Source organism: Ambystoma mexicanum, chromosome 5p (assembly GCF_040938575.1).
Source record: "Ambystoma mexicanum isolate Mex_15411 chromosome 5p, UKY_AmexF1_1, whole genome shotgun sequence".
Classification (NCBI taxonomy): domain Eukaryota; kingdom Metazoa; phylum Chordata; class Amphibia; order Caudata; family Ambystomatidae; genus Ambystoma; species Ambystoma mexicanum.
This window is the reverse complement of record NC_090930.1, coordinates 927307438-927331185: the sequence shown is the minus strand read 5'-3', so window position 1 is coordinate 927331185 and position 23748 is coordinate 927307438. Positions and strand designations below refer to the sequence as shown.

At 44.5% G+C, this 23748-nt stretch overlaps 1 protein-coding gene across 3 annotated transcripts in view; it reads left to right on the top strand.

Moving 5' to 3' along the window:
- The window catches only part of LZTFL1 (leucine zipper transcription factor like 1), a 488680-nt gene that overhangs the window by 415855 nt on the left and 49077 nt on the right, over window positions 1-23748 (top strand). For 2 of the 3 annotated variants that reach the window (XM_069613360.1, XM_069613358.1), the window contains one exon: window positions 17025-17201. In XM_069613360.1, coding sequence (XP_069469461.1) covers window positions 17025-17201 — 177 coding nt within the window. The remainder of the gene's footprint in view (window positions 1-17024; window positions 17202-23748) is intronic. The other variant, XM_069613359.1, reaches the window with a different exon arrangement.

Here is a 23748-nt window from a genome sequence, read left to right as displayed (position 1 = left end):
ACTCCGTTCCCAACACAGTCTGAGGGCCAGTGGCGGCTGGTGATTTTTTTAAGTGGAGGGGCCTAACTATTTCCCCCAAAAATGCCATAGTGACCGAGCATAGTGAGGGAGCCCAAACCAATAAAGGGGGTTTCGGGGGGGGTTTCCCCCTGTGTATTTTTGTTAAATAATGGGTTGAAATGTTGCATTGTAGAGCATACTTTTAACAAAAAAATTGGTAAATAACCAATCAGTTTGCAAATGGTGCTGGGGGGCCCAGGGGGCAGGCATGACATTTTTTACTGGACATCTATATTAGATGTCCAGTAAAAAAATACCATCCCTGTCTCCTGGACCCCACTGGGCCTAACACAATCAACATGATTGTGTGTATGCAAGGCGCTGCACATTCATACAGCAATCACTCTATCATTCACACCAGCATCCATCACCATACACTCACTCATAACATAAGCATACACGCATCCATACACATGTTTAAATAAAAACAATGAACATAAACATACCTTCTGCATTGGCCTGTGTGTGGGTGCTGAAACGCCCTGCTACAGGCTGCGCTGTCCGTATGTGCGAGGAGGCGCAGGAGCTCCCCCTCGGACATACAAACATTCAGTGCCCCAGCCAGCAATGAGCTATGCAATGCTGGTGAAGCAAAACACCCCAGCACTTGCATGGCTCAGTGAGCATGTGCGGCTGGGGAACTAAACTGAACTGTGTTTCCCTTTGACAGTTCAGCCAGCCCAGGAGCACTCCATCAGCTGGAAAAAGCAGCTGAGGGAGTGCTCACTGTTTCACTGGGCTGGCTCCTTAGCTCCTCCATAATGGGTGAGGGGCCACTGGGTGGGCGTTCCCTCACCATTATGGATGAGCCGCCAGGCTCGTAATGGCCTATAGGGCAATGCCTGTACCAAAAATGTAAAATGCTAGTGTGAGCCAGTCAAAATGGGCCACCATTTTGGATAATGTGGACCAGGTTTATGAGTTACTTAACTATGCAGTTAGCAATTTTGACCATTGTTGCTGGATATATCACAATTTACTTACATTTTAACACAAAGCACCCCCTTGGGTACTATTGAAACAGTGGGCCTCATTACAACCCTGGTGGTAGCCCGGGTCCGCCACCCACGAATGGGCAATTACCGGGTCATGCCGAGTTAGGCAGACCTGATAATTGCCCTTTCGCGGGTGCCGGTACCAGTAGATCCCCCTTCCCATCTGAGCCCCATAGGGCTCAATGGGAATGGGGAGCTCTGATGCACCGGCACCGTTAATAATGGTGCGGGTGCATCCGACGAGCTGTGCTCACGGGTACCGCACGGCTTGCCAGGTCAGACCTGGCCGGCTGTCAGGCACCCACGAGCACAACTCGTACTATGGCGGTACTGTAGCAACAGTGCCGGTAGCTTACCAGCACCGTTGTTACCGTACCGCCATAGTTGTAATGAGTCCCAGTCTGTGACTAAAGGACCACATTTTCATTGTTGCCTGAGACGTTTCATGCTTCAACCCGACCATGTGAGCCACCCCTGCCCATTTCTTCCAAGATAAAAAAAAAAAATTAAAAAAATGCACCCGTGGACCCGTGGGGGGTCGCGACCCACAGTTTGAATACCGCTGCCTTAATACCAGAGTTTTGTATGGCATATTATTGTGAGACATCTGATAATCTTGATTTGTATTTTAAAAACAACTGTTCAATAATATGGTCCAACATCATTTGAAACTTATGAGAACTCAAAGTCTCAAATCTCCAAGTACTGTGATGAGGAGGCAGCACATGGAGTTCATGTGGAGGAAATGCGACTTTGAAAACAGGCAGTCTAGTCATCAGCCCAGTCAATTGGGACCAAAGAAAGAGAGAGAAGGAAGGCTGCAGAGTGCATGGTGCGGGAACCGTGACCGGTGGCAGTTTGGCATCACTCAGGACAGGAGGAGAACTCCGGGAGAGAGAGCACGTAGCGGGCCCATGAGAGACTCTGTCCTACAAGGATGCGCAGGTCCTGGCAGCGGAAGCCAGGGTAGCCGACACAGAGACCCAGAGAGACTCTGAGCAGAGAAGCTGGCCCCTCGCAAGAACATCTCAGCCACGGCACAGTGAACCAGTGAATCAGCCTGGTCTTGAAGGGGGCACTGGGACGTGCACACATGCTAAACAGAAATGTGAAAGTACTTTTAAATACCAATCAAATGTAACTTGACAAAAAAGGTGAAAATGGCGCAAATCTCCTGATATGAAATGTCAGTTGGGAGAAACCTGGAACCAACATTGCCAATTGACTGTATAAGAGAGTTGACGGAAGGAGCTTCAACTAATCCTCATATAAGGGATGCCAGTGTGAGGAAGAATGGTGCCAGTACTAATTGAAGTCAAAGAGGGTTGTGCCACTGGAGAGGTGCAACTGTAAGAATATTTAAGAGGAGAGTGAATGTTGCAGAGAAGCCTGGTAAGGATATCAGGTATTGCCACCTTTTTGGAAAGAGATACCTGGTAGGAGAGTACACCAGGGGATGTAAGTAAACCAAAAGGGGGCTATTTCTCGAAGGAGAAAAAACAGGATATCAAGAGTTTCTTGCAGTTGAAGTTGAGATATTTCCTGGCAGGAGAGTGTACTGGGAAACATACCTTGAGTTGGTGTTTTAAAAAGAGACTTGGTCATATTAAGTTCTTGTTTCAATTGAATATTTTGTCAACCCAGAAGCTTTGAAAAGACATGTTTTTTGCCATACTTGAATCACATTAGCTTTGCCATTCTGAAAAATAGTAAAGACTTTTCCTTGCTTTATCTGAACCAGCATTTTGAAATGAATATTTGTTTTGTCTTCCTGAGGAAAGTATTAGGTGAAAGAGACATTTGTAATGCCTTTAGGAGACTGGTATTGATACAAGAACATTGTGAATAACTTACTTGACGTAATCCAGGGGAACAGAGTTATCCCTGGATAGAAGGAGTGTTTTTGTTGATAGTATATGTTGAGTTGTTGAACTATGAAACATTTTCCTTGCAATGTTTGCTTGTATGTTATTGTGAGGGTCTGATTGACTTTGGACACAAGATCATCTTGCTATAGTTTTAACTTTATAGGAAGGGGCATTTATGTTAGGGAAAGTTGGGCCTTCATCCTTACCCCTTTTTCTGTTAATTTCTTCAATATTAGTCATTTAATTATCTTTGTCAGCCTCTCATTGCTGACCCCTCACAGATTGTACTTTTCAGTATGGGACTAGAAAGCTGGCCTCTTATTTATAAGTATGTTAGTGGTAGATTGGGTGTGATATGTATTTTTGCTGCTCTGATAGTCTCATAAATAGTTACAAGTGGCACTTGTTTACGTTTATCACTTGAAGGTCCTATTTTTGGAAGGATGGGAGTAGAACGTTGTATGCCCTTTCACCAAGAAGTATCTGAGCACTATGAGATTTTGTTTCACCTTGGAATGGGGGTTATGAATCTAAGCACACATCGTTGACTATATTATAGTGACAGCAGCAGCATGCCACTCACTGAATGTGGCCGAGCATCTGTCAATTATTGGAAGCCCTCTTGCATACTTGGGAGGGGTAGCATAACATATTAAAGAAAGGCTTTATGCCTCAGGTATATTGCACAGGATTCATAGCTGCGTCAGATCACAGCTACACAGCTCTTGTCTGGACAGGGGGACCAGTACTATTTTAGCCAGCACTCAAGTACAACGGGCATTAACCAATGTGGCTAGGTTCTCTAATTTAAGATCTGCTATTATTGCCTGTTTGGCTTGGTTGCTGCTGTAATGTACTGAAATAGACAACACAGTGCCTTGAGAACTGTAAGATGTTGAATATGAGGCAGTGTGAGGCGTGGGGGTCATTGTTGGAGATGGTGTTGGAAGTAAGAGGATTGTTGGCTAAGGCAGTTTGCAATCTGTCACTTCTCTAGGTCTGGCAGACCGTGAGTGAGTCAGTGTGCTAAGCATGTTGGGTACTGCGTGAGAATTGTATGAAGTTGGAGTGTCTGTGGTACGTCTTTTGCATTTTACGAGCTCGAAGCACGAAGAGGCTTTCTATTCTGCGCACAGGCACTATGACCAAAATATTTCTCGCCGCTCAACCAAGTACATTGAAAAGCAAAAAGACTGAACAATGAAGGAGTTCTATCAATTTGAATCAAAGGGAGTTATGAATGTCTTTCTAAAGTCCTAGAGAATCGATATCTCCTGGATATCCAGAGGGAGGTTGTTCCAAACTAATGCCAACCATTGTGCTGCATGGTACATTAGCCTTGATTCTACTGACCTTAGGAACTTCCAGCTTAAGATGGAATGGCGATCCTAATGGTTTACTGGAACAACACCAGGCAAACCACTTTCATATAAAAAGGGGCAGTACTTTGATTATTGATTAAGGTAAAATGTTTGAGCTTAATCGTGGCTTGAATGGGGAGCCAATGAAGCATTTTCAGAATTGGAGATATATTTGCCCATCTACTGCTATTTGAAATCGCATGAGCTACCTTTTTTTGAAGGATTTGAAACCACTGTTTGGTTAGACCTGCATATAGACAATTGTAGTAATCTAATTTTGCTCCTGCTATGGTGTATGGTAGTGTGGCACAGTCCATTACTAATATTAGTGGTTTGTCTTGTTTTAAAATAACTACATAATGAGTGGAGCTTGTTAAGCTACCGGTTTGTGGAGCTAGTGTCGACATCCACAAACCTTGGAAGTTCTTTCCAAAGAACATGAGGAGAAGAATGTTTCTGATTGGTTCAGGCCTAATCAATTTAATGACATCCACCCCGCAATGGCCTGAAACGTGGATTGGATGAAAGCAGCGTTGTCGTCATAAGATCCGGAGAGCTGAAAAATGTCTCCGTACCATCAGCGTAATTCGGGAAGATGACTCCCATATCCATTAGAAGAGTGAAAAGCAAACACATGAACAACCCTGTAATACTCAACAGTCAGAACCGTACATTCTTTTACTTTTATTCTTGATGTTCTATTCAGGAGAAATTTACTTAAAACAACCCACTGACATTTCTGATGCTGCGACTGACACCTTTAATCGGTTGAGAAAAATCATATGGTATGGTGTCTTAAATGCTGCTGATGGGCCCAGAAGCATCAACATGCCCATATACCCTTTGTCTGAATTGATTTTTAGAAGTGTATCTGTTATGCATCATAGTTCCATTTCTATATTTCTGTAAGGCCGAAATCTGGTCTGCCTATCCCAGAGAATCCACTGTGTTTGTACTTAATGCTGGCACTGAGTTTTTGCAGCTTCATCCAGTACTTTTAGTAGTAACAGGACATTAGAAATCCTCTAGATCTAGCGATGGTGTTTTTGTTAGCAGTGGGCTAATCAAGACCTGCTTTAAACTTTCCGGGTTCATAGAAGATCAAAAAGAACTGTTGATAATCTGCAAAATCATGTCGACATATGATTTATTGAGCTAAGATTTAGTGTTGGGTTTAAAACGGTTCCATGTCATAAAAACAAATAAATTAATAACGAATGAGATTATAATCAAATAAAAATAATGAAAAAAATAAGATTATTTTGGGGGGGGGGCACCCTGCCCAAACCCATTTCCCCTTGGTAAAAACCAATCCCACAAGATGCAACCCTTTACCCTACATATATTTTCCTATAAAATTCAGTATTTTTTCATTCTTTTTATTTAGTTATAATCTCTGTATACCCTTTAAACAATGTATTAACTTTTTTGTATCTAAAAACCAATATCATGAAGCCACTAACTTTTTCAGAAAAAATCTTATCTACAGGTCTATCATCTGTGTGAATCAGATCATTTACTAGCCCAGGTCTAGGCTTGTCTAAAAGTCTAGCATCTATACAGCTCCATTTCTTGTTGGAAACAATATTAACGGTTTCCGATACATTATCCTTGACAATCACCCGAATAGTCGAGGAATTCGAATCCTATATGGGGAACTGAGATTCTGTCACTGATGGTTTTTATTTTGGCACTGAAAGCCAATTGTATTTGATTGCACGGCTCAAGAGACAATATTTTTAGTGGTGCCAAGTGAAGTCTTTTGATCCTGTGGGACTTTTTGTGGAATTAGAGGAACTTACGCTGGTGAAGGTGTGAGGCAAGGATGTCTGATTTCACCAAATTTACTTCACCTGTAGGTGAAATCTTTGAAGTTTTTTTCTTCACATTTTTGTATTATGCGGGGGAGACCCCTCGCCCCCCTCCACTTCACCCCACCTGATCCTATCCCCTTACCCGACCCCCATCTAGGTTTTAAAATGTATCCACTTGCCCAACCAAATTCAAAGAAATTTGTTTTTCGAAGATTTCACATTAGGTGAGAATGGATTCTGTGAAATGTACAGATACCGTGAGGCAAAGTCTGAAGGCGAATGTGAGAGGTAATGTGAAAGACTCGAAGGTCAGTGGTGAAGACTTGTGTGAGGTCAGAGCATAAGTAAGCCAGCCAGTGTGCAAGGTTGACGTTGTGTGTTAACTAATGTGTGAGGTTTAAATGGTGAGGCAATGTGCAAGGTGAGATGAGATGGTGTGAAAGGTCTGAGGATATATTGGTGAAGCAGATTGGAAGGTCTAACGATAAGTGAGTGAGATAGCTAAGAGGTCGGAGCGTGAGATGGTAACCAGTGTGCAAGAGCTGAGGGTGAATGCATTCTGTCTTGTAAATTTGGAAGGTGAAAGAGTGAGCCAGTCTCCAAGGTTTGAGTATCAATGTCGGATCTACGTGATCCGACCGCAGCTGATTTTGCTGCAACCGGAAAGTTTGTATGAGAAAGGTGCGAACCACCAAAAGTTTGCACCTTTCTCATGCGAACACATGTACATACCGACACCCATAACACACCCATGACACCCCCCCACACAACACCCCCAACACACCCACACCCCCAACATAAACAAACCCCACTTACCTTTTTCTTCACACTGAGTCCCTGCGGCGTCAGATCCCTTTCACTTCTGTGATCGGGACCCGGTGCCGCAGGGGCCTTTTCTTTTCCTTCTCCTTTTTTTTTTTTTTACGGAGGCTGCAGGGGTTTCCACCGCTCACTATACTATTAAGTATAGTGAGCGCAGTGTTGCGGGGGATGCCACTGCAGCCCCCTTTTTTTTTTCTTTTTAATTTTTTTTTTTGCGAAGGTGCTGCAGTATAGTGAGCGGGGTGTTGTGGGGGGCACCCCTGCGGTCTTTTTTATAAAAAATGTTTTACTTGCCTGCAATGCTACCAACCAAGGTGTTCCAACGGAACACTGTTTTGGGAGTCTATCTTAAGATGAGGAAAATGTTGGAGGACACAATCCATTTGAAGAACAAGTTACTTACCCCTGGTAACGTTATTTCGACTCGACTGGATGTTCCTCCCATGTATTCCTCATCACCCCCCCACCCAGCCTACGCCTCTGTAGAATTTCCAGGCATTACACTTTACGCTCTTTCAACGTCTGGTACTGTCTGGGACTCACTGATGCTGGTAATTCTCAAAGAGGATGGTGTAAAAACAGAATTTAAGAGTCGACCCTGAGATCTGAGCCCTCGAGGGACATTGAGTCGACTGCATAGACACACAGCACCCTCGGCCACGTTTTTTTTTCTGAAGCAGCTAAAGCAGGAAGAAAAGATATCTAAAGGTGGGGAATACGTGGGAGGAAAATCCAGTCGAAACAACGTTACCAAGGGTAAGTAACATGTTCTTCTTTTCCTACCTGGATGATTGGACAAGCTTGCGCCCCAGAACTGGCGTCTACCTCCGTCACCACACCTTCATCTTCTGCACAGCTTGGGCTACTCTGTGTATTTCAAGAGGTCCCATGTCTGGGGCAATCCTTGTCAATCCAGTTCACTGGGATGGTTCTGGATATGCACTCTGGCAGGGTCTTCCCTCACAAGCAGTGTGTGACAAACATCTTGCAGATGGTACAAGTCTTCAAATCTCTAAGTCCCATTCCAACCTTGGTCTTTCTGCATCTTTTGGACCTCCTGGCATCTTACAACTTCCCCTGATTACATAGGAGATTGCTAGAGTGGCTGCTAAGCTGTCGGTGGTCTCAGTGTCAGGGTGACACAACAACCTTTTGCAGGTCTCAGTATCGGTCGACCCCTTGTGGCAGGCCCTTTGAAACAATGTGCTAAGGGCAGAGCCTTTTCGGCAACTTCGGCCTCACTAAATGGTTTTTGTGGTTGACTCCCTGACAGGTAGGGGTGCTCACTTCAGAGATCTGATGGTGGGCTTACTGTGATCTCCTGCAGAGTAAATAGATGAATAGATGTTTTACATTTCTCATAGCTGCTTTGTTTGAGACCCTGCATTCTCCTTCCTCTGAGTTTGCCCATCTCTAAAGGTATTTTCCTTCTCGCCATCACTTCCACAATGAAGGATGGCTAAAATCAAGACTCTGTCCCTCAAGCCTCCATACCTCATCTTTGTCGAGGAGAAAGTTACTCCAATGGTAGACCGGCCTTCCTACTCAAGGTCATATCGAATTTCCAGTTCTCACAGAAGATTCATCTTCCTGTTTTCGGTCATTCACTTCACCCATCTAAGGTGGAGGAGAGATTTCACTGTGTGAACCCCAAGATGTCTCTCGGCTACTATGGCTCTCCGACAAGCTCATCAGTAAGTAAAACCAGATCTTTGTTTATACTGGAGCACATATGAGCAGGTGTGTTAGCAAGCAGACCATGTCCAGATGGATCTTCCTGTGCTCAACCGAATGTGTCAATCTTCCCGGTGAGCAAGTACCTGATGGTCTCAGGGCAAGTCTACCAGAGGTTGATTGGTTACCTTTGCTTTTCAGACGGTTGTACCTATTTTGTACATATGTCAGGTGGTTACTTGGGATTCATTACACGTTTGCCAAGCACTGCTGCCTGGATTCCTGGTTTGGTCAAGGTGTCTGCTTTGGTTAAAATATGCTCTGTTGTTTGCTGGTTTAGTTTGTCGTTTGTTGCTCCTATCCCTTGTCCGAGTTCTGTAACGCTTTGGAACGCTATCTAAGATCAACAATCTTTGGGAGAAATCAATCCATCACAAGAACAAAATATTTACATCTCGGGTAATGTTCTTCCAAGTGGATTGTGTCCTCCAACGTATTCCTCATCTTTGATGTATTCCATCCAGCTTGAGCTGCTTTGGAAAAAAATGTCCGTCAAGGGTGATGTCATCGGGTGTATAAGTAGCATGCACGGCGCCTGCTGGCCTCAGTTATGTTTTTCTGCAGTGTACGTTGCTTCGGAGATTCGGTACGCCTCGAGTTCTGTGAAGAAAGAATAAATACGAAATATGTCTTCGTCATCGACGCCGACCACGACCCTGAAATCGGGTTTCAAAAAGTGCAAGTTGTGCGGCTCAAAAATGTCGATCACCGATCCACACAGAGAGTGTTTATGGTGCCTTGATATGGCGGCTTGTATGAAGTGTCAAGCGATGACGGGGAAAGCCTTGCAAGAGAGGAGGAGAAAACTGCAGGTAGGTCGTAAATCCGACTGAAAAGCTTCTAGCGTCAAGTCGAAGTCCCGTGAGGAGAAATCTCCTTGACGTGAAAGGCATCGGTCCAGGTCCCAAAGCGATTCCGATCGCTCGTCTTTGACGAAAAAATTGAAGAAGCAACGCCACAGGTCCCCCTCCACTTCGTCTTCGGGCGAATCCCCAAAAAGGATGAAATGTCCCACAAAACCCCAGCCCGGGTGATCGAAGGAGGAAGGATAGAGAACCTTCAAGGACCCCGAGCGAAAAAGATCTCTCGAGTCGATCGCTCGAGGTCACCGACGTCGTCCGACACCAAACATACCTCGAAGGGCAAGTCTTCGAAGAGTGCCTCAACACCCTCGAAGCTGATGCCGTCGAAGTCGGGTACTACGTTGACGTTATCGACGCCTTTGTCGACGCCGAAGCCCTCGACGGTGAAACTTCCAGCTCGACAAGATTAGCTAGGAAGAGAGAAAGAAAAGGCTAAAGCACCTATGTTGCATTCAGGACCCATTAGCACTCCTCCTCCTCCTCCTCGTCCAGAGAAGGTTTTCAAACCTCTACCTAGGAAGAAGTTTTTCAAATCCTTTACCTCAATTTTTGAGGAACAAGAAAAATCTGATGAGGAGAATGTACCTTTTGGGCTTGAATTTGGTACTCCAAATGTTACTGAATACCTGATTTCAGAGGAAAGCAGGAGAAAGATCTGGTTGAATCATTGCACAATGCAAGTGGTATTGATACGTCCCAAGAAAATGAATTTGGTAGACCAGAGCCAGGTGAACATGCCAATCCATCATACCGTCAGTTAATGACTAAGGTAGTAGATTATTTGGGTTGGGCCAGACCCACAGCCCAATTTGTCCAAGATGATCTTACAGACATACTGGACCATGGTCCTACTGAAGACCCAATTCTGCCTTTCCATGTGGCCTTACAAAATAGGGTGGCCAAAAATTGGGAGACTCCGGATTCTATTCCTCCAGTGAATAAATCCCTTGCTTCAAAATACCACCCTGCCAGTAGCGACCCCGGCTATTTGTCTAAACATCCCACTCCCGAAGGTTTGGTCATACAGGCAGCCACGGCTTCTAACAAACTTGTGTACCCGTCTATCCCTCCAGACAGGGACGATGAGCGTTTGGATGGCTGGGCACGGAAGGTATTTTCAGCTGGGAGCATGGCATTAAAATCAGCCAACTCCACATGTGCCTTGGCAAAGTTTTCGTACACTCTGTGGGAGTGCGTTACAATGGCGGCGGAGCGCATACCAGAAGGGGAAGAAAGGGAAGAATTCCTAGCCATTGTTAGAGATGGAAAGGAAGCTATGCAGGAATCCCTTGAATCTGGTTTGGGCACTGTTGAAAGTGTGAGCAGGTCCATGGCCACTAGCACAGTAATGCGTAGATTTGCATGGTTACGGAAGTCGGGTTTTGCACCAGACATACAGAATCGTCTTCTGAACATGTCTTTTGACGGGTCTCACCTTTTTGGCAGCAAGGCTGACAAGACCCTTGATAGGTTGCAGACCACAAAGGCCGCTGCCAAGTCGTTGGAAGCTGCTATCAGGCAACCTCAGCCTTTTTGTGCGACAAGTCAATCTTGGAGGGGACGATCCTATCTTTACTACTGCTCATATGGAAGAACAAGAGGAATGGCCAGTCAAAGGGGCCAAAGAAAGGCCACTCGCAGTGGACAAGCAAAACGTGCAAAGCCAGCTACAGCTACAGCCTCTTTGCCATCAGCGGCTGCAGCAACTGCCACAAAACCACTTTGAGGACTTGCATCACAAGACACCTGTAGGAGGTAGGCTGTCACAGCATCTGCAAGAATGGCGAGCCTTTACTTCAGATGTTTGGGCTCTAGAAATAATAGCCCAAGGTTGCTGCCTTCCTTTTCTAACGCAACCTCAAAGCAATCCACCAGGGAGTCTCCCTTTTGAAGTTTTCGGACCTGCTCCTACAGCAGGAAGTTCTAACCCTGCTGGAGAAAGGTGCTATAGAACCGGTAACTACAGCGGAGAGGAACATGGTATGTACTCCCCGTATTTTAGATCCCGAAAAAGGACCGAGGACTGAGACCCATTCTGGACTTAAGAAACTTGAACAAGTTCCTCAGGAAGGACACGTTCAGGATGGTTACCCTTTCTCAGATCCTTCAAGCCCTTCAACTTCAGGACTGGTTGGTGTCATTGTACCTCCAGGATGCTTATTTTCTTGTGCAGATTCATCTCAAGCACAGAAAATACCTGAGGTTCGTAGTTGGCGACTCACATTATCAGTTTCGAGTCCTACCATTCGGATTGACCTCTGCCCCGAAGTTCTTTACCAAATTGATGGTAGTAGTGGCAGCACACCTCAGGAGAGGGGGGATTCATGTCTACTCCTATCTGGACGATTGACTGATCACAGCACACTCTGCCGAACAGACACTGGATCACCTGAAAGTCACCTGCCACTTCCTCCACAGTCTAGGCTTCTCCCTCAATTTCAAGAAGTCTCAAATGACACCTTCTCAACGGCTACAATATATAGGAGCTGTATTAGACACATCCATGGGAAAGACCTCGGCTCCCAGGTCGAGGGCTCAAGGAATTCTTCAGATGGTTTCCAAATTCCAAAACGCCCAAAATCTTCAGGCCTGCAACTTCTTAAGGTTACTCAGCCTCATGGCATCCTGCATCTTTCTGGTGCCAGAGGCACGTCTGAGAATGAGATCCCTTCAATGGGCCCTAAAGACTCAATGTTCCCAGTTCTCGGGTCGAATGACGGATCTTCTCCAGATTCCGAACAAGGGTTGTCAAGATCTTCTATGGTGGACTTGTTCAGAGAATATCCTGAAAGGAGAACCCTTTTGGCAACCATTGCCGGAGATCACAGTAGTGACGGACGCCTCACTCAAGGGGTGGGGAGCTCATGCCAACGACAATCAGCGGTCGTTGGTCTCCATCAGAGTCCAACACAATGGCCATGCATTATCTAAACAAAAGAGGTGGTGTAGGGCCACTACCTCTGTGAAGAGAGGCAATGCAACTCTGGTATTGGACAATTCAAAAAGGAATGTCTTTAACGGCTGTTCACCTAGCCGGGGAAGAGAATATGACGTCAGATGCTCTGAGCAGGCAGGGAACTGGGAACTGGCTCAGGAAGTCATTCAAGAGATCTTCACCCTTTGGGGAACCCCTCAAGTGGACCGATTTGCGACCGGAATCGACCAGAAATGCGAAAGGTATTGCTCAAGGGAATTTCCCCCGAGAGGAGCCCTGGAGGACGCGTTCGTGGTGGAGTGGAATTTCCCACTATTGTATGCGTTCCCTCCAATTCCCGTCATTCCTCAGGTCATCAGGAGACAGACTCTTCGGGAGCCGCATGATCCTAATTGCCCCAGATTGAGCCAGGAGAACGTGGTACCCAGACCTTCTAGACATGTCCATCTGTCCCCCAGCACTTCTTCCTCAGGGAGAGGACCTTCTCTCTCAAATGGAGGGTCAGGTTCTCCATCCAGAGGTCAAAACACTCAACCTTCACGCTTGGTATCTGAAAGGCAGAGATACAAGGATTGGAACCTTCCAGATGACGTTATGGAGGTGTTGCTTTCGGCAAAAAGGCCAGCAACTAAGTCTCTATACCGTTGCCGTTGGAAAAAGTTTTGCAACTGGTGTAGAGAAAAGAATGTCGATCCTTTTCTATGTTCTATTCCGGAAGCACTGTCTTTCCTTCTGACCCTAGCACATAGAGGTCTGAATGTTGGAACCATTAAGGGTTATCTTGCGGCGCTTTCCATCTTCAAGCGCTCGTCGGAAGAATGCTCCTATTTCAAAATTCCTTTGATAGTACAATTCTTAAAAGGACTCATCCATTTCAAGTGCCAATTTGGGGTCTCAATTTGGTCCTAAAATCTTAATGTGTGCTCCTTTTGAGCCTTTGCACACTTGTCGATTAAGATTACTGACATGGAAAACTGCTTTCCTAGTTGCTTTAACATCTGCAAGAAGAGTGAGTGAATTGCAGGCACCGTCTTCTGGGCCACCCTATACTGTGTTCCATAAGGACGGAGTTGTGTTGAGGGTTAAACCCTCATTTTTACCAAAAGTGGTATCTGAGTTTCATTTAAATCAAAAAATTGTGTTACACGCATTCTATCCTCCACCTCATCCTAGTAAGGAGGAGGAAAGATTACACAGATTGGATCCAAAAAGAGCTTTAAGCTTTTACATCTCTTGGCTTTCTAGGCTTAGAGTGGACAGCCAACTGTTTATTGGCTACACAGGAAAAAGAGTGGGTCAGTCAGTAACAAAACAAACAATATCACGTTGGATTGTGCTTTGCATTTTGGAATGCTACAGACTGGCGGGAAAAGACACACCAGCAGGTCTAAGGGCTCATTCCTCCAGTGGCATTGGTTCGTCTACAGCCCTACAAAGGTGTTCCTATAACGTCCATTTGTGAAGCAGCGACTTGGTCATCGCTGCATACTTTTTCAAAGTTCTACAGCCTAGATGCTTCCCATCTAAGGAGCTGAATTTTGGTAGAGCAGTCCTATACTCAGCCATCTAAAGATATCGAAAAAATCGAATCCCTCCTCCATAAAAATGATCCTTACTGCTTTGGGAGTCTATCAAAGATGAGGAATACGTTGGAGGACACAATCCACTCGAAGAACAAGTTACTTACCAAACTGGTAACGTTCTTTCGATTGGATGTTCCTCCAACGTATTCCTCATCCCCCTTCCAGCCTACCCCTCGGTAGTTTTTATTTCTGGGCTATTGCCACTCCAACTCTCGCAAGGCAAATACCTGTCTACCGGCACAGTCTACACAGTGAAAAATCAATAATGAAGGGGGGAAAAACAGAACTGAGGCGAACGGGCGCCGCGTGTGCTACTTATACACCCGATGACGTCGCCCTCAACGGAGGCCTTCGAGGGACCATCGACTCGACGCACGGCGCCCGATGCTGAAATTTCTTTCCGAAGCAGCTGAAGCTGGATGGAATAAATCAAAGATGAGGAATACGTTGGAGGAACATCCAATCGAAAGATCGTTACCAGTTTGGTAAGTAACTTGTTCTTCTGATTGATTAGTCCTTCCCATAGATTCATCATCGCTCTGCAACCTGCTGCTCATGACGGATAGCTTATGCACCTGCTATTCTGCAGTCCCTCGGCTACCAATTACCATGGAAACAAATGTACTGGTGTCAGGGGGAGCTGGTTGCTCCATTTATACTGCCCCGGACATCCATTCTAGAGTCATGGATACCTAATCCGGCAGAGCAGCGCCAATGCAGTGCTGCATTGCTCTCACTAATCGTTGAACACGTTTCAATGACAGCTTGCTCTGGAGAAGATATCCAAGATCGGGTTTCCATGGGAGGGAAGGGCTAATGCTAATCCACGCGAAAGGATGTTTCTGAAAGGTATGTGGTTTGCAGTTGCAAAGACTCACTGGGCCTTATTACGAGTCCGGCGGTAACCCTGCTGGTGCTACTGGCGGTTTGCTGCCGTACTTGTAATATTTAATCGCCACATGACTTCCCAGTGCCACTGGGCTATTACAAGTCCAGCATCCCGGAAAGTCAAGCGCCGGTAAAATGTAAGTCCCCATTCCCATATTGTCCCATAGGACTCTATGGGTGTGGGGACTCGGAAGCAACGGCACTGTCTGCCTACTGTGGCCGCAGCGCCCGGCAGGGTCAGACCGGTCGGGCACAGCGGCCACGGCAGGCAGACACGTAGTTTGCCAGTCCGGAAACACTAGCACCTTTGTTTCCGGACCGGCAAACTTCTGAGGACCACTGTGTTATGTTAAGGAAAGAAGGTAATAGATTGTTATGGGTAATCGAAAACGAATCTTCTCTTGCTACCGAACTAGTTAATATAAAGACTGTAACATTGGACACTCATTTCTTTCATTGCTTTTTACTGGGGAGCTTCACCTTTTAGATCTGTGAGAAACTAACGGATTTCCCATGTATACTCTACAACTGATTAACTAACGTTACTGGTAAGCAACTTGGTTTAACTTATTGTGTTTCTAGCAAACAATTGGGTGGTAGGTAAACTTGTACTTTAGTTTTGCTGATGTTTATTGTAAAACGTGTCCAGCTCCGAAGTGTGAAATCGCAGGGGAATACACTTTTCAAATTCATGTAAAATGCAGTGCTGGAGGAGCCAACTACAACTTTGTCTAAGTAATCCCTGTTAAAATGCCGCTTTTAAAAAGAAATGATTGACGTGATAACTGATTCGATTTTGTTTTTTTTCTCCTTGCTTTCTGCATGACCAATGGTATGTAGTTTATTTCATTTCGAATGTCATGTTGTGTCCGTTATGAACACGTGTTCGGTACCAAGTATGCCGCTGGATTGACCTTGAAGGGCTAGAATAGAGTAATCCTTGGGTGAATGACTCCCTATGAATGCATTCTGTGAATGGGAGGTAGTTCCTGATCTGAGGAATAAGCTAGCAATTCCAGTGGGAATCTCAGGCTACTATAACCATGAAGGGATATGTTTCTCAACAGTCTTGAGAAACTGGGAAGGGAGTGAGATGTTATATTATATTTATTTTGTTTTTTATTTGTATAGCGCACAACAACCCAGAGGTATCAGGTTGCAGGTTCCAGCTACATTTGCGATGGACGAAGCAGATTGGTTTAAAAAAAAATGTTGGTAGACTTTTGATTGGTGAGATGTGGCTACGCCAACCAGGAATGGCGTCAAAAGTAGCAGATGCCTTTTGAACTCGCTGAAAGGGCCACGTTTGTGAATATGGAGAGCCCCTGTATGCACTTTACTGATGTCTGTTGGAGGTTGATTTTCAAAGTTACCCTCTGAAAAAAAGTTTGAATTCCTTACAGATCTGTAGATTTATAGCACCTATAGTGGTCACCCACGCATGTTTCTCAATGTGGCATTCCCTATCCACAATCGTTTTTCGTCAACATAGGCTTTACATGGTTTCACAGCGTTCCAAAATAAACAAGCGAACTTAATTTGTTGAAAAATAGAGCAAATCTTTCCCGTTTGGTTAATGCAGAGTTACAAGGGAATGATCTTTGATCTTTGACCTGACGCATCAATTCATGAAATGGGTTGGAATTCTTTCTCTCTGGTAACTAAGTGTACGATTCTCTCCCATTATGCTCACCCACCTACATCTCTCTCACGCCATTCTTTAGGCATACATGGAATACAAAAATAATCTCTAGCATTGTGAGCACATGTAATGGCATTTTGTTATGGCTCTCAGTAGCCTGTCATTTTAAAATGTTAAACCGTGGTCAAAAATATCAGCAAGCTTTAAAGTCCACAAATAACCCTTTTTTGGAGAAGGGACCCTTGTGGATACAGTTACTCTTTATTTGTTCCCAGTCAGCAGAATGATTAACTGCGGTAGTTTGCATAATTGTCCACTGATTTTGGGGGCATTTACTGTTCTGAGTTAAAGTTCCCAGTTACTTTGAAAGCAATCTTACTAGAATAAATATTGTTTATGCAGAGGAAGAACTGTTGAACCTAATGCATAACCATTCACACTCTTCTTTTTATTCTGAAGGTTCCACACAACACACAGGAAATTAATAATTTGGAAAAGACTGTGGCAGCTCTGAAATCTGACTTTGAAAGGACTCTGAATGACAGTACAGCTAACAAGAAGAGTTTGGAAGAAGATTTAGTGTCAACAAAACACAACCTTCTCAAAGTTCAGGAGCAGCTTGACATGGCTGAAAAGGTTAGTTTGCGTTTGCTCAGTTAAAGACATCCAACATCAGTGGATTTTTGGTAGTATTGTGTGCATCCGAATTTCTACATTTCTTTCAGTAAAGATGTACTTTAAAAAAACGTTAACTGCTAAAAAAAATAAAACATAAAAGAATATTACACACTGGCTGTAGCACATGTGCTTGCTAACCAGAAAACAGGCACTGGGAGTGAAAAATATAACTACTTTACTTGGTAATGCCTATTCTAGTAGTGCTCAGAGCCAACTTCCCTCTGATTTAAAGCATCCTTTTTCTTTGAGGGTATTTGAATCAAATGTCATTTTAAATTTTTGTTGTTGGTACATGTAAAATTAAGAAATGTTTAAAAGTTATGGGTTGACTGATGAGAGAGGCCCCCAATCCCCTTCAGGACCATGGACGCGTGCCACTGGGGGTGGAACCCTTTGATTAGAGTGGGTACGGCACAGCTAGAAGAACAGGCGGAGTGTCACCGCTGGGCTGGGTGCAGCTGGAAGACGCGGCAAGCTGGCCAGATCAGAGGCGGGCAGCAGAAATAGCATGTGGAAGCAGGTACTAGGCAAGGAAGAACAGCAGGAGGGAGTGTGGTGACGCGGGCAAGCCAGAGGAAAGGCGGTGTACTCTCTAGGCTTGGAAGCAGGGTGACCCATAAAAGTGACCTGGTGCCAAAGGGTGACCGGGTGAAGCCAGAGCTGCATGTTTACATACCTCCACTGGATCATTGGGTCTGGAAGGTGCTCAATTACAAAGCCCGAGTCATGCTGGCAAACGTTACTGAGGAGGGTCCACAATTAAGTCACAAGGATAAGCCTTCATCTTCAATAAAAGACATGCTTCAGGCAACCAGGTCCACTCCCAGTGCGACAGCTTGCCCTGGGAAGGTGGCGGACCCCCAGTCACACTCCCAACCAGCTTCGGAGAATGCCTTTTGTGACCAGGAAAACAACTATGCACATATTGATCAAAGAGTTGCAGCGTTAGACCTGTATCAGTCTTCCCTAAAAGAACAGATTGAGGAGAGCGAAAATCCCTCACGCAGGAACAATAGAAGGATAAGAGGGATCCCCTGCAAAATTGCAGACTGGGACTTGGAAATCTACGTATCAACAGCGCCAAAACGTGCTTCCTGATGTGCTCACAAGAGTCTATTTCTTCAAGTCAAAGGAGCTTATTTATGAGAAGCAGAGGTCACAGCAGGGTAATGTATTTAGAGGCAGCACTTTTAGTCTGTTCCAAGACCTAGCACAAGGGACTATTCAGAGGCACCGGTAGACAAAGCCACTTACACTATGGCTGCGTTCTGGATCATGTTTAAGTTTGAAGGGGTTCAACACCACTTTATGTCCCTTCAAGCATTGGGGATGTACTCAAGATTCCACATGGGGAGATTCAGATGCTGGCCATGGAGGAGCCCATAGCCCATGTACCAATTTGGCTCGAGCGAGATGACCATAGGAGCGAAGGAAGGAGCGTATGAAGTCCTCCATAGACAGTGAGGAGTGGTGACTCTGAGTGGGGCGCTGGAAGGAACTCATGATGGTGTTGTTTTTCTACTTCGAGAGTTGAGCTGCACACTGTTTGAAGATTAAGTTGCAGAGGTAATTAGAACTGGGTCGTGGTTGGGTGGTTAATTGTTTGTATCTCGTGAAGTTGGGGCACAATGGGAGTTCTAAATTAACATGCAGTAGCTTCAGGAGTACACTCCCGTTCTTAATGTTTGGTACCTAATGTTTCCTCATAACGGGGTGGTTTTATTCCAAGGCATATAAGCAGTACAGTTGAAGATTGGGGCTTCCAATAGCAGGAAACAGAGGTATTGTCCGTAGCGGCAGGGGTGAAAGTTGTTTTAGCTGCTTCATGCACTCCCTGCTAACTAGCAGGTGGAGCTGCGTATACAATATGGGTATTGCAATGTGGGGGTGCACCCATTAAATGGAAGTAGACACGAGGCACTTGCACTGGGGTGAATGGGGCAGGTGGGACGCAGGGTTGCAGGGGCTGGCATGTGTGGTATAAATGGGGGGAATCTTAAAATCGTCTGCTTGAAGATACAAGGCATCACCGGCTGACATAGTGCTGCTTCCGGAGACTCATCTCTTGAAGGAAGATTAGCCGCGACTGAGGTGTAGATGTTTTCTACATCAATTATTACTTCGCCCTGAAACAAGAAGGCAGTAGTGGCAGTTTTAGTCAACCAGTCTCTAAAATGTAAGAAACTAGGGGAAGTCTGGGATAATCAAGGGAGATTCATAGGTATTCATATACGCTTAGGGATCTATACTTGTCCTCAATCTACGGCCCAAATCAACATGGGGAAGAATTTTTTGCAGGACTGTTGCCCCATATTGCCCAATTTCAAACAGAGTTTATTTTAGGGGGGACTTCAGTGTGGGGGTAAATGGGGAAATGGGTATGTCTGGATTAGCCGCAGCTTCACAGGCAGCTGGTTCAGTGTCTTTGAGGTGAGCTATGGTAGACTTAGGCGATATATGGCGACATCTTCACCCCAGGCAATGGATTATTCATATTTCTCCCATGTTCACCGTAGCTTCTCTGGGATTGATTAATTTTTAGCCTCTCAATCCATTTTACCCTCGATCTCAGCGTTTACTATAGAATTGGTGCTCACCTCTGATCATGCCCCTATGACAATGAAAATGGATACTAATAAGTCTCTCTCTAGGAAGTCCTCCTAATGGAAGGTTAACAATTCCCTTCAGGCTGACATAGCCTATTGCTCATCTATTTCGGAGAGGATTTTGCAATATTTCCAAGAAAATACAGTGAAGGATAACTCGGTTGCAATGATTTGGGAAGCATTTCAACCCACATTGAGGGGGGAACACATTATTTTGGCATCTGCATGGAAAACGCTGTTAATGACCCAAAGGTTGGAGGTGGAAAGCAGAGTACAGGAATTCGACCAGCGGTATAAAAGGGTTGGTTCGTGGATGGTATTTCGACAATTACAAACAGCTAGAGCAGAGTTGAAAGCATTGTGGATGTCCAACATATCCCATAAGCTGCTGAAAACGAATTCTATTTTAGGTCCTCTAATAGAGCTTCACGGGTATTGGCATACGAGCTGAAGGCTCATCCTAGTAAAACACGAAAGTGAAACTCCTAGAAGAAGGCGTCAAATACATGAGAATGAACCGACTAAGATGAACATCCTTACCTCTTATTACTCAGAATTGTTTGGGGCGTATCAGTTGGACATTACTGTTCAATAGAGTTTTGTCCGGGAAGCGCAACTTCCGAATATATCTGACTTGGATAGGACTAGGTTAGAATCCCTGATAACGGTAGAAGTGATTTGTCAACTGATACATCCCTCCCTAATAATAAATCACCAGGCACAGATGGATTCTCTGACCTATTTTATAAACGGTTTGTGGGTAAACTTGCCCTGCAGCTAGCCACTCTTGTAATAGCTTTGTGGATACTGGAGCGATTACCACCACGATGGGCAACTCTATACACTGTGGTCTGGAGGCGAATCTTGAATGAAGAGTGTCCATTGGTTTTTAACCCAGCTCACAGTTCAGTTCCTTTTCTTAGTTGCTAGAACTGTTTTAAAACTTAACATGCATGTAACTAGTGTTTGCCAAAACTCTTACTATTAACTTTAACATTGTGGAGATCTTCATCTTTTAATTTTCTCTCCTTCTTCCTTCACTCTAGTTTTACTTTTGGTTTCTCAGATTAGTTTGATGAGAGGAAACAAAAACTGTATTTCATTGCACTATTCAAACTTTGCTGGTGCCCGCCGTGCATTTCACCTCAAGCGCAAATTCCATAAACCTTGCTGGTAAAGCTATGCAGCTCGCAAGGGTTAAGGAGAAATAGAAGTGGCCTCTCACTGTGACACAGTGATACCGAGATGCGTCTTGAGGTCCTTTCCTCGAACGTGCAATCAGACGAAGCTCTGTGCGCTCAAGTAAATGAAACTCGCGCACATGACCTCAAGAACCGGTAGCCTCTTCATGCAGCTGCGAGGCACGCGCAATCACTGTCCCCCACTTCAGGAATTTTAATACTTTTGTAGTTCTACTATAAGCACAAATTCACTTATTCCACAAAAATAACAGTTCTACTGTTTATTTTCTGTAAAGCAGTTTCCTAGAACCACTGCATTCCAGTTTTCATAACGTGTCATGACAACAATGGCATATTCTTGGCTATTTCAACAGTCACTTATCTGAGTTCCGTGTTCCGTGTTACTGGATCACTTGGGTTGTCGATTTCTTGAAACCAGCTGCTGACTTCAGATTACTTCAGTTTTCTCTATATTTCCTCTCGAGTTCAGTGTGGCTATGTCCTTCCTTGAACTTGTCTTGAATGAAAGGCAGTTTAGAACCTTGCCAGAGTTTTCAAACTACCTCACAATAATCTCTGAACAAATTATTGCTGTTCTGTGAAATCTCCATCTTGTGTTGGGATACTTGCTGCAGGCTTACAGTGTAGTTAAGGAGAAGAACAGTCAAAGCCAACGCTACCCCACAAAGAATAAAACTGGAAACGTGCATCTACTTAGAGACACAACCCTTGACCATACCCGTGTCGTCCTATTTACTGAAAATGTCAATGGGAACCTGACAGTAGGGCAATCTACGTAATTGACTGGCTGCAACATAAGAATATATCTCTAGCAGCATTATCAGTTGACGCAGAAAAAGCTTTTGACAAAATAGATTGGACCGATCTCTGAGGTACTAGACTGGTTTGGCTTCGGCCCCACATTCGTGAAACTAGTTTTAGCAAACTATATCCACCCCACTACGAGAAACAAGTTGAATGGGACGTTCTCTAACTCACTTCCTCTGTTTAAGGTTACTTGTCAGGGTTGTCCATTATCACCATTGGTGTTTGCATTATAAATGGAGCCACTGGCAGGCAAAGTCCACTCAGCAGACTGCATTCAAGGAATGGAAATAGTAGGCTGCCATCATAAGGTTGCGTTATATGCTGACAATCTGCTCTTTTTAGTTTTTGGCTATTAGGTGGCACTGAAAGTGCGCTACCTTTAAGCCAAAACTGTTGTCATTAGAATAAGAGCTTTAACCTAAGAGCTTCAAATGGGGGCTTTGAATGAGGGTTTGTAATTAATTTCAATGCAGATGACATATGAGGATGAATTTGTGTTTGGCCAAGTGTGCCACCCATTTAACGCCCATTTCTAAGTCAAATCTACATGATTCTCTGCCCATTCCCACCCATCGAAAACCATAAACCACACCTCTTTTGAACTTTTTACCAGAATTTCTGTTATGTGCTTACTTTAGTGGCCATTTTTACTTCCAAAATGACGGCCGCCATATGTTAATAAAAACATGTTTGACTTGATTGATACTTTTAAAAATATTTGCTATAGCTTCACATTTTTATGTATTTTGCAGTAAAAATAAACAAGTTACTGTCATGTTTGGTTTTGAAATGTTTCTAAAAATGTCCATTTACTGATTTGTGGGTGGTTCTAAAGTGCCCTGTGATATCAGTATATGATTGGGTCTCCAGTCTGTCTGTATCCCGAGGTTAGCCATTTTCTTTTTTTCGTTTCTAGGTAATGCGTATTCTCCGCCTTCTTTCTCAATCCCGCATTTATCATGTCTCTGCCACGGCGGGTCAAAATCTTGATACTAGCAGGTGCTGAATAGGCTGTGAGACTGGCACACAGAGCTTTAACACTTTGAAAGGCAGTGAGTTAGCACAGACTACATAATCTGAACGTAACTTGGCACACACGTGATTAGGAGGCGGCCGCCCATTGCTAGGGTTCGTTTATCAAATGGAGTATACACTACCTATTGGTGCACCTCCCACTGCCCCTTAAAATCGAAAACCGAACGGTTGCTTATTCTCCACTTGGGTAACAAACGGGAGTCCAGATGTGTCACTTTAACCGTAATTGACATGCATCCAAGTGTTGTGTAATCCTGATTTCATTGTGCCGCAGGGGGAATGTTTTGTGTTGAGTGTGCCTTCCCTCAACTAAAGTAGACACTTTCTGTTTACAAGCTCGTTATTATGCCTAATTTAGCCTCCCAACTATGCTATTAGATCAAGGGGCCAGGAAAAAAAAATGGTCATCTCGTACTTCAGTGTGAATGCCTCAGTTGAAGTGATGTAAGAGTACAAGTTCCGAAGTGCACTCTTGCCCATGGAGTGAGCGGTACTTGTGGCCCCTACCCAGATAGATTTTGGTTTGACTGTCGTAGCCTCCTGCCCCCTCAGCCCCCTTGCATACGCTTGCTTATTCTGTCCCCGTTATTTAAATCAATGCTAACTTAAACTGTAGGAGCGTTATAAAGCGCCTCTGCCCTCGGTGAGTCGTGAATGTGATCTATTCTCCAGGTTCAAATGAGAAAGATTTCTTAGCCAGATCTTCAGCCACTTGATTTTTAAGCACTGCGTGTCCTTCACGGAAATCCTGATAAAAACAAGCATTGGCAATGCCAAAAGTTTTGGCTTGTGTATAAATATTAGGTATTAGGCGTTTGCCAGGCACTGCTATTAGAGGCCTCGGTACTCGCACCA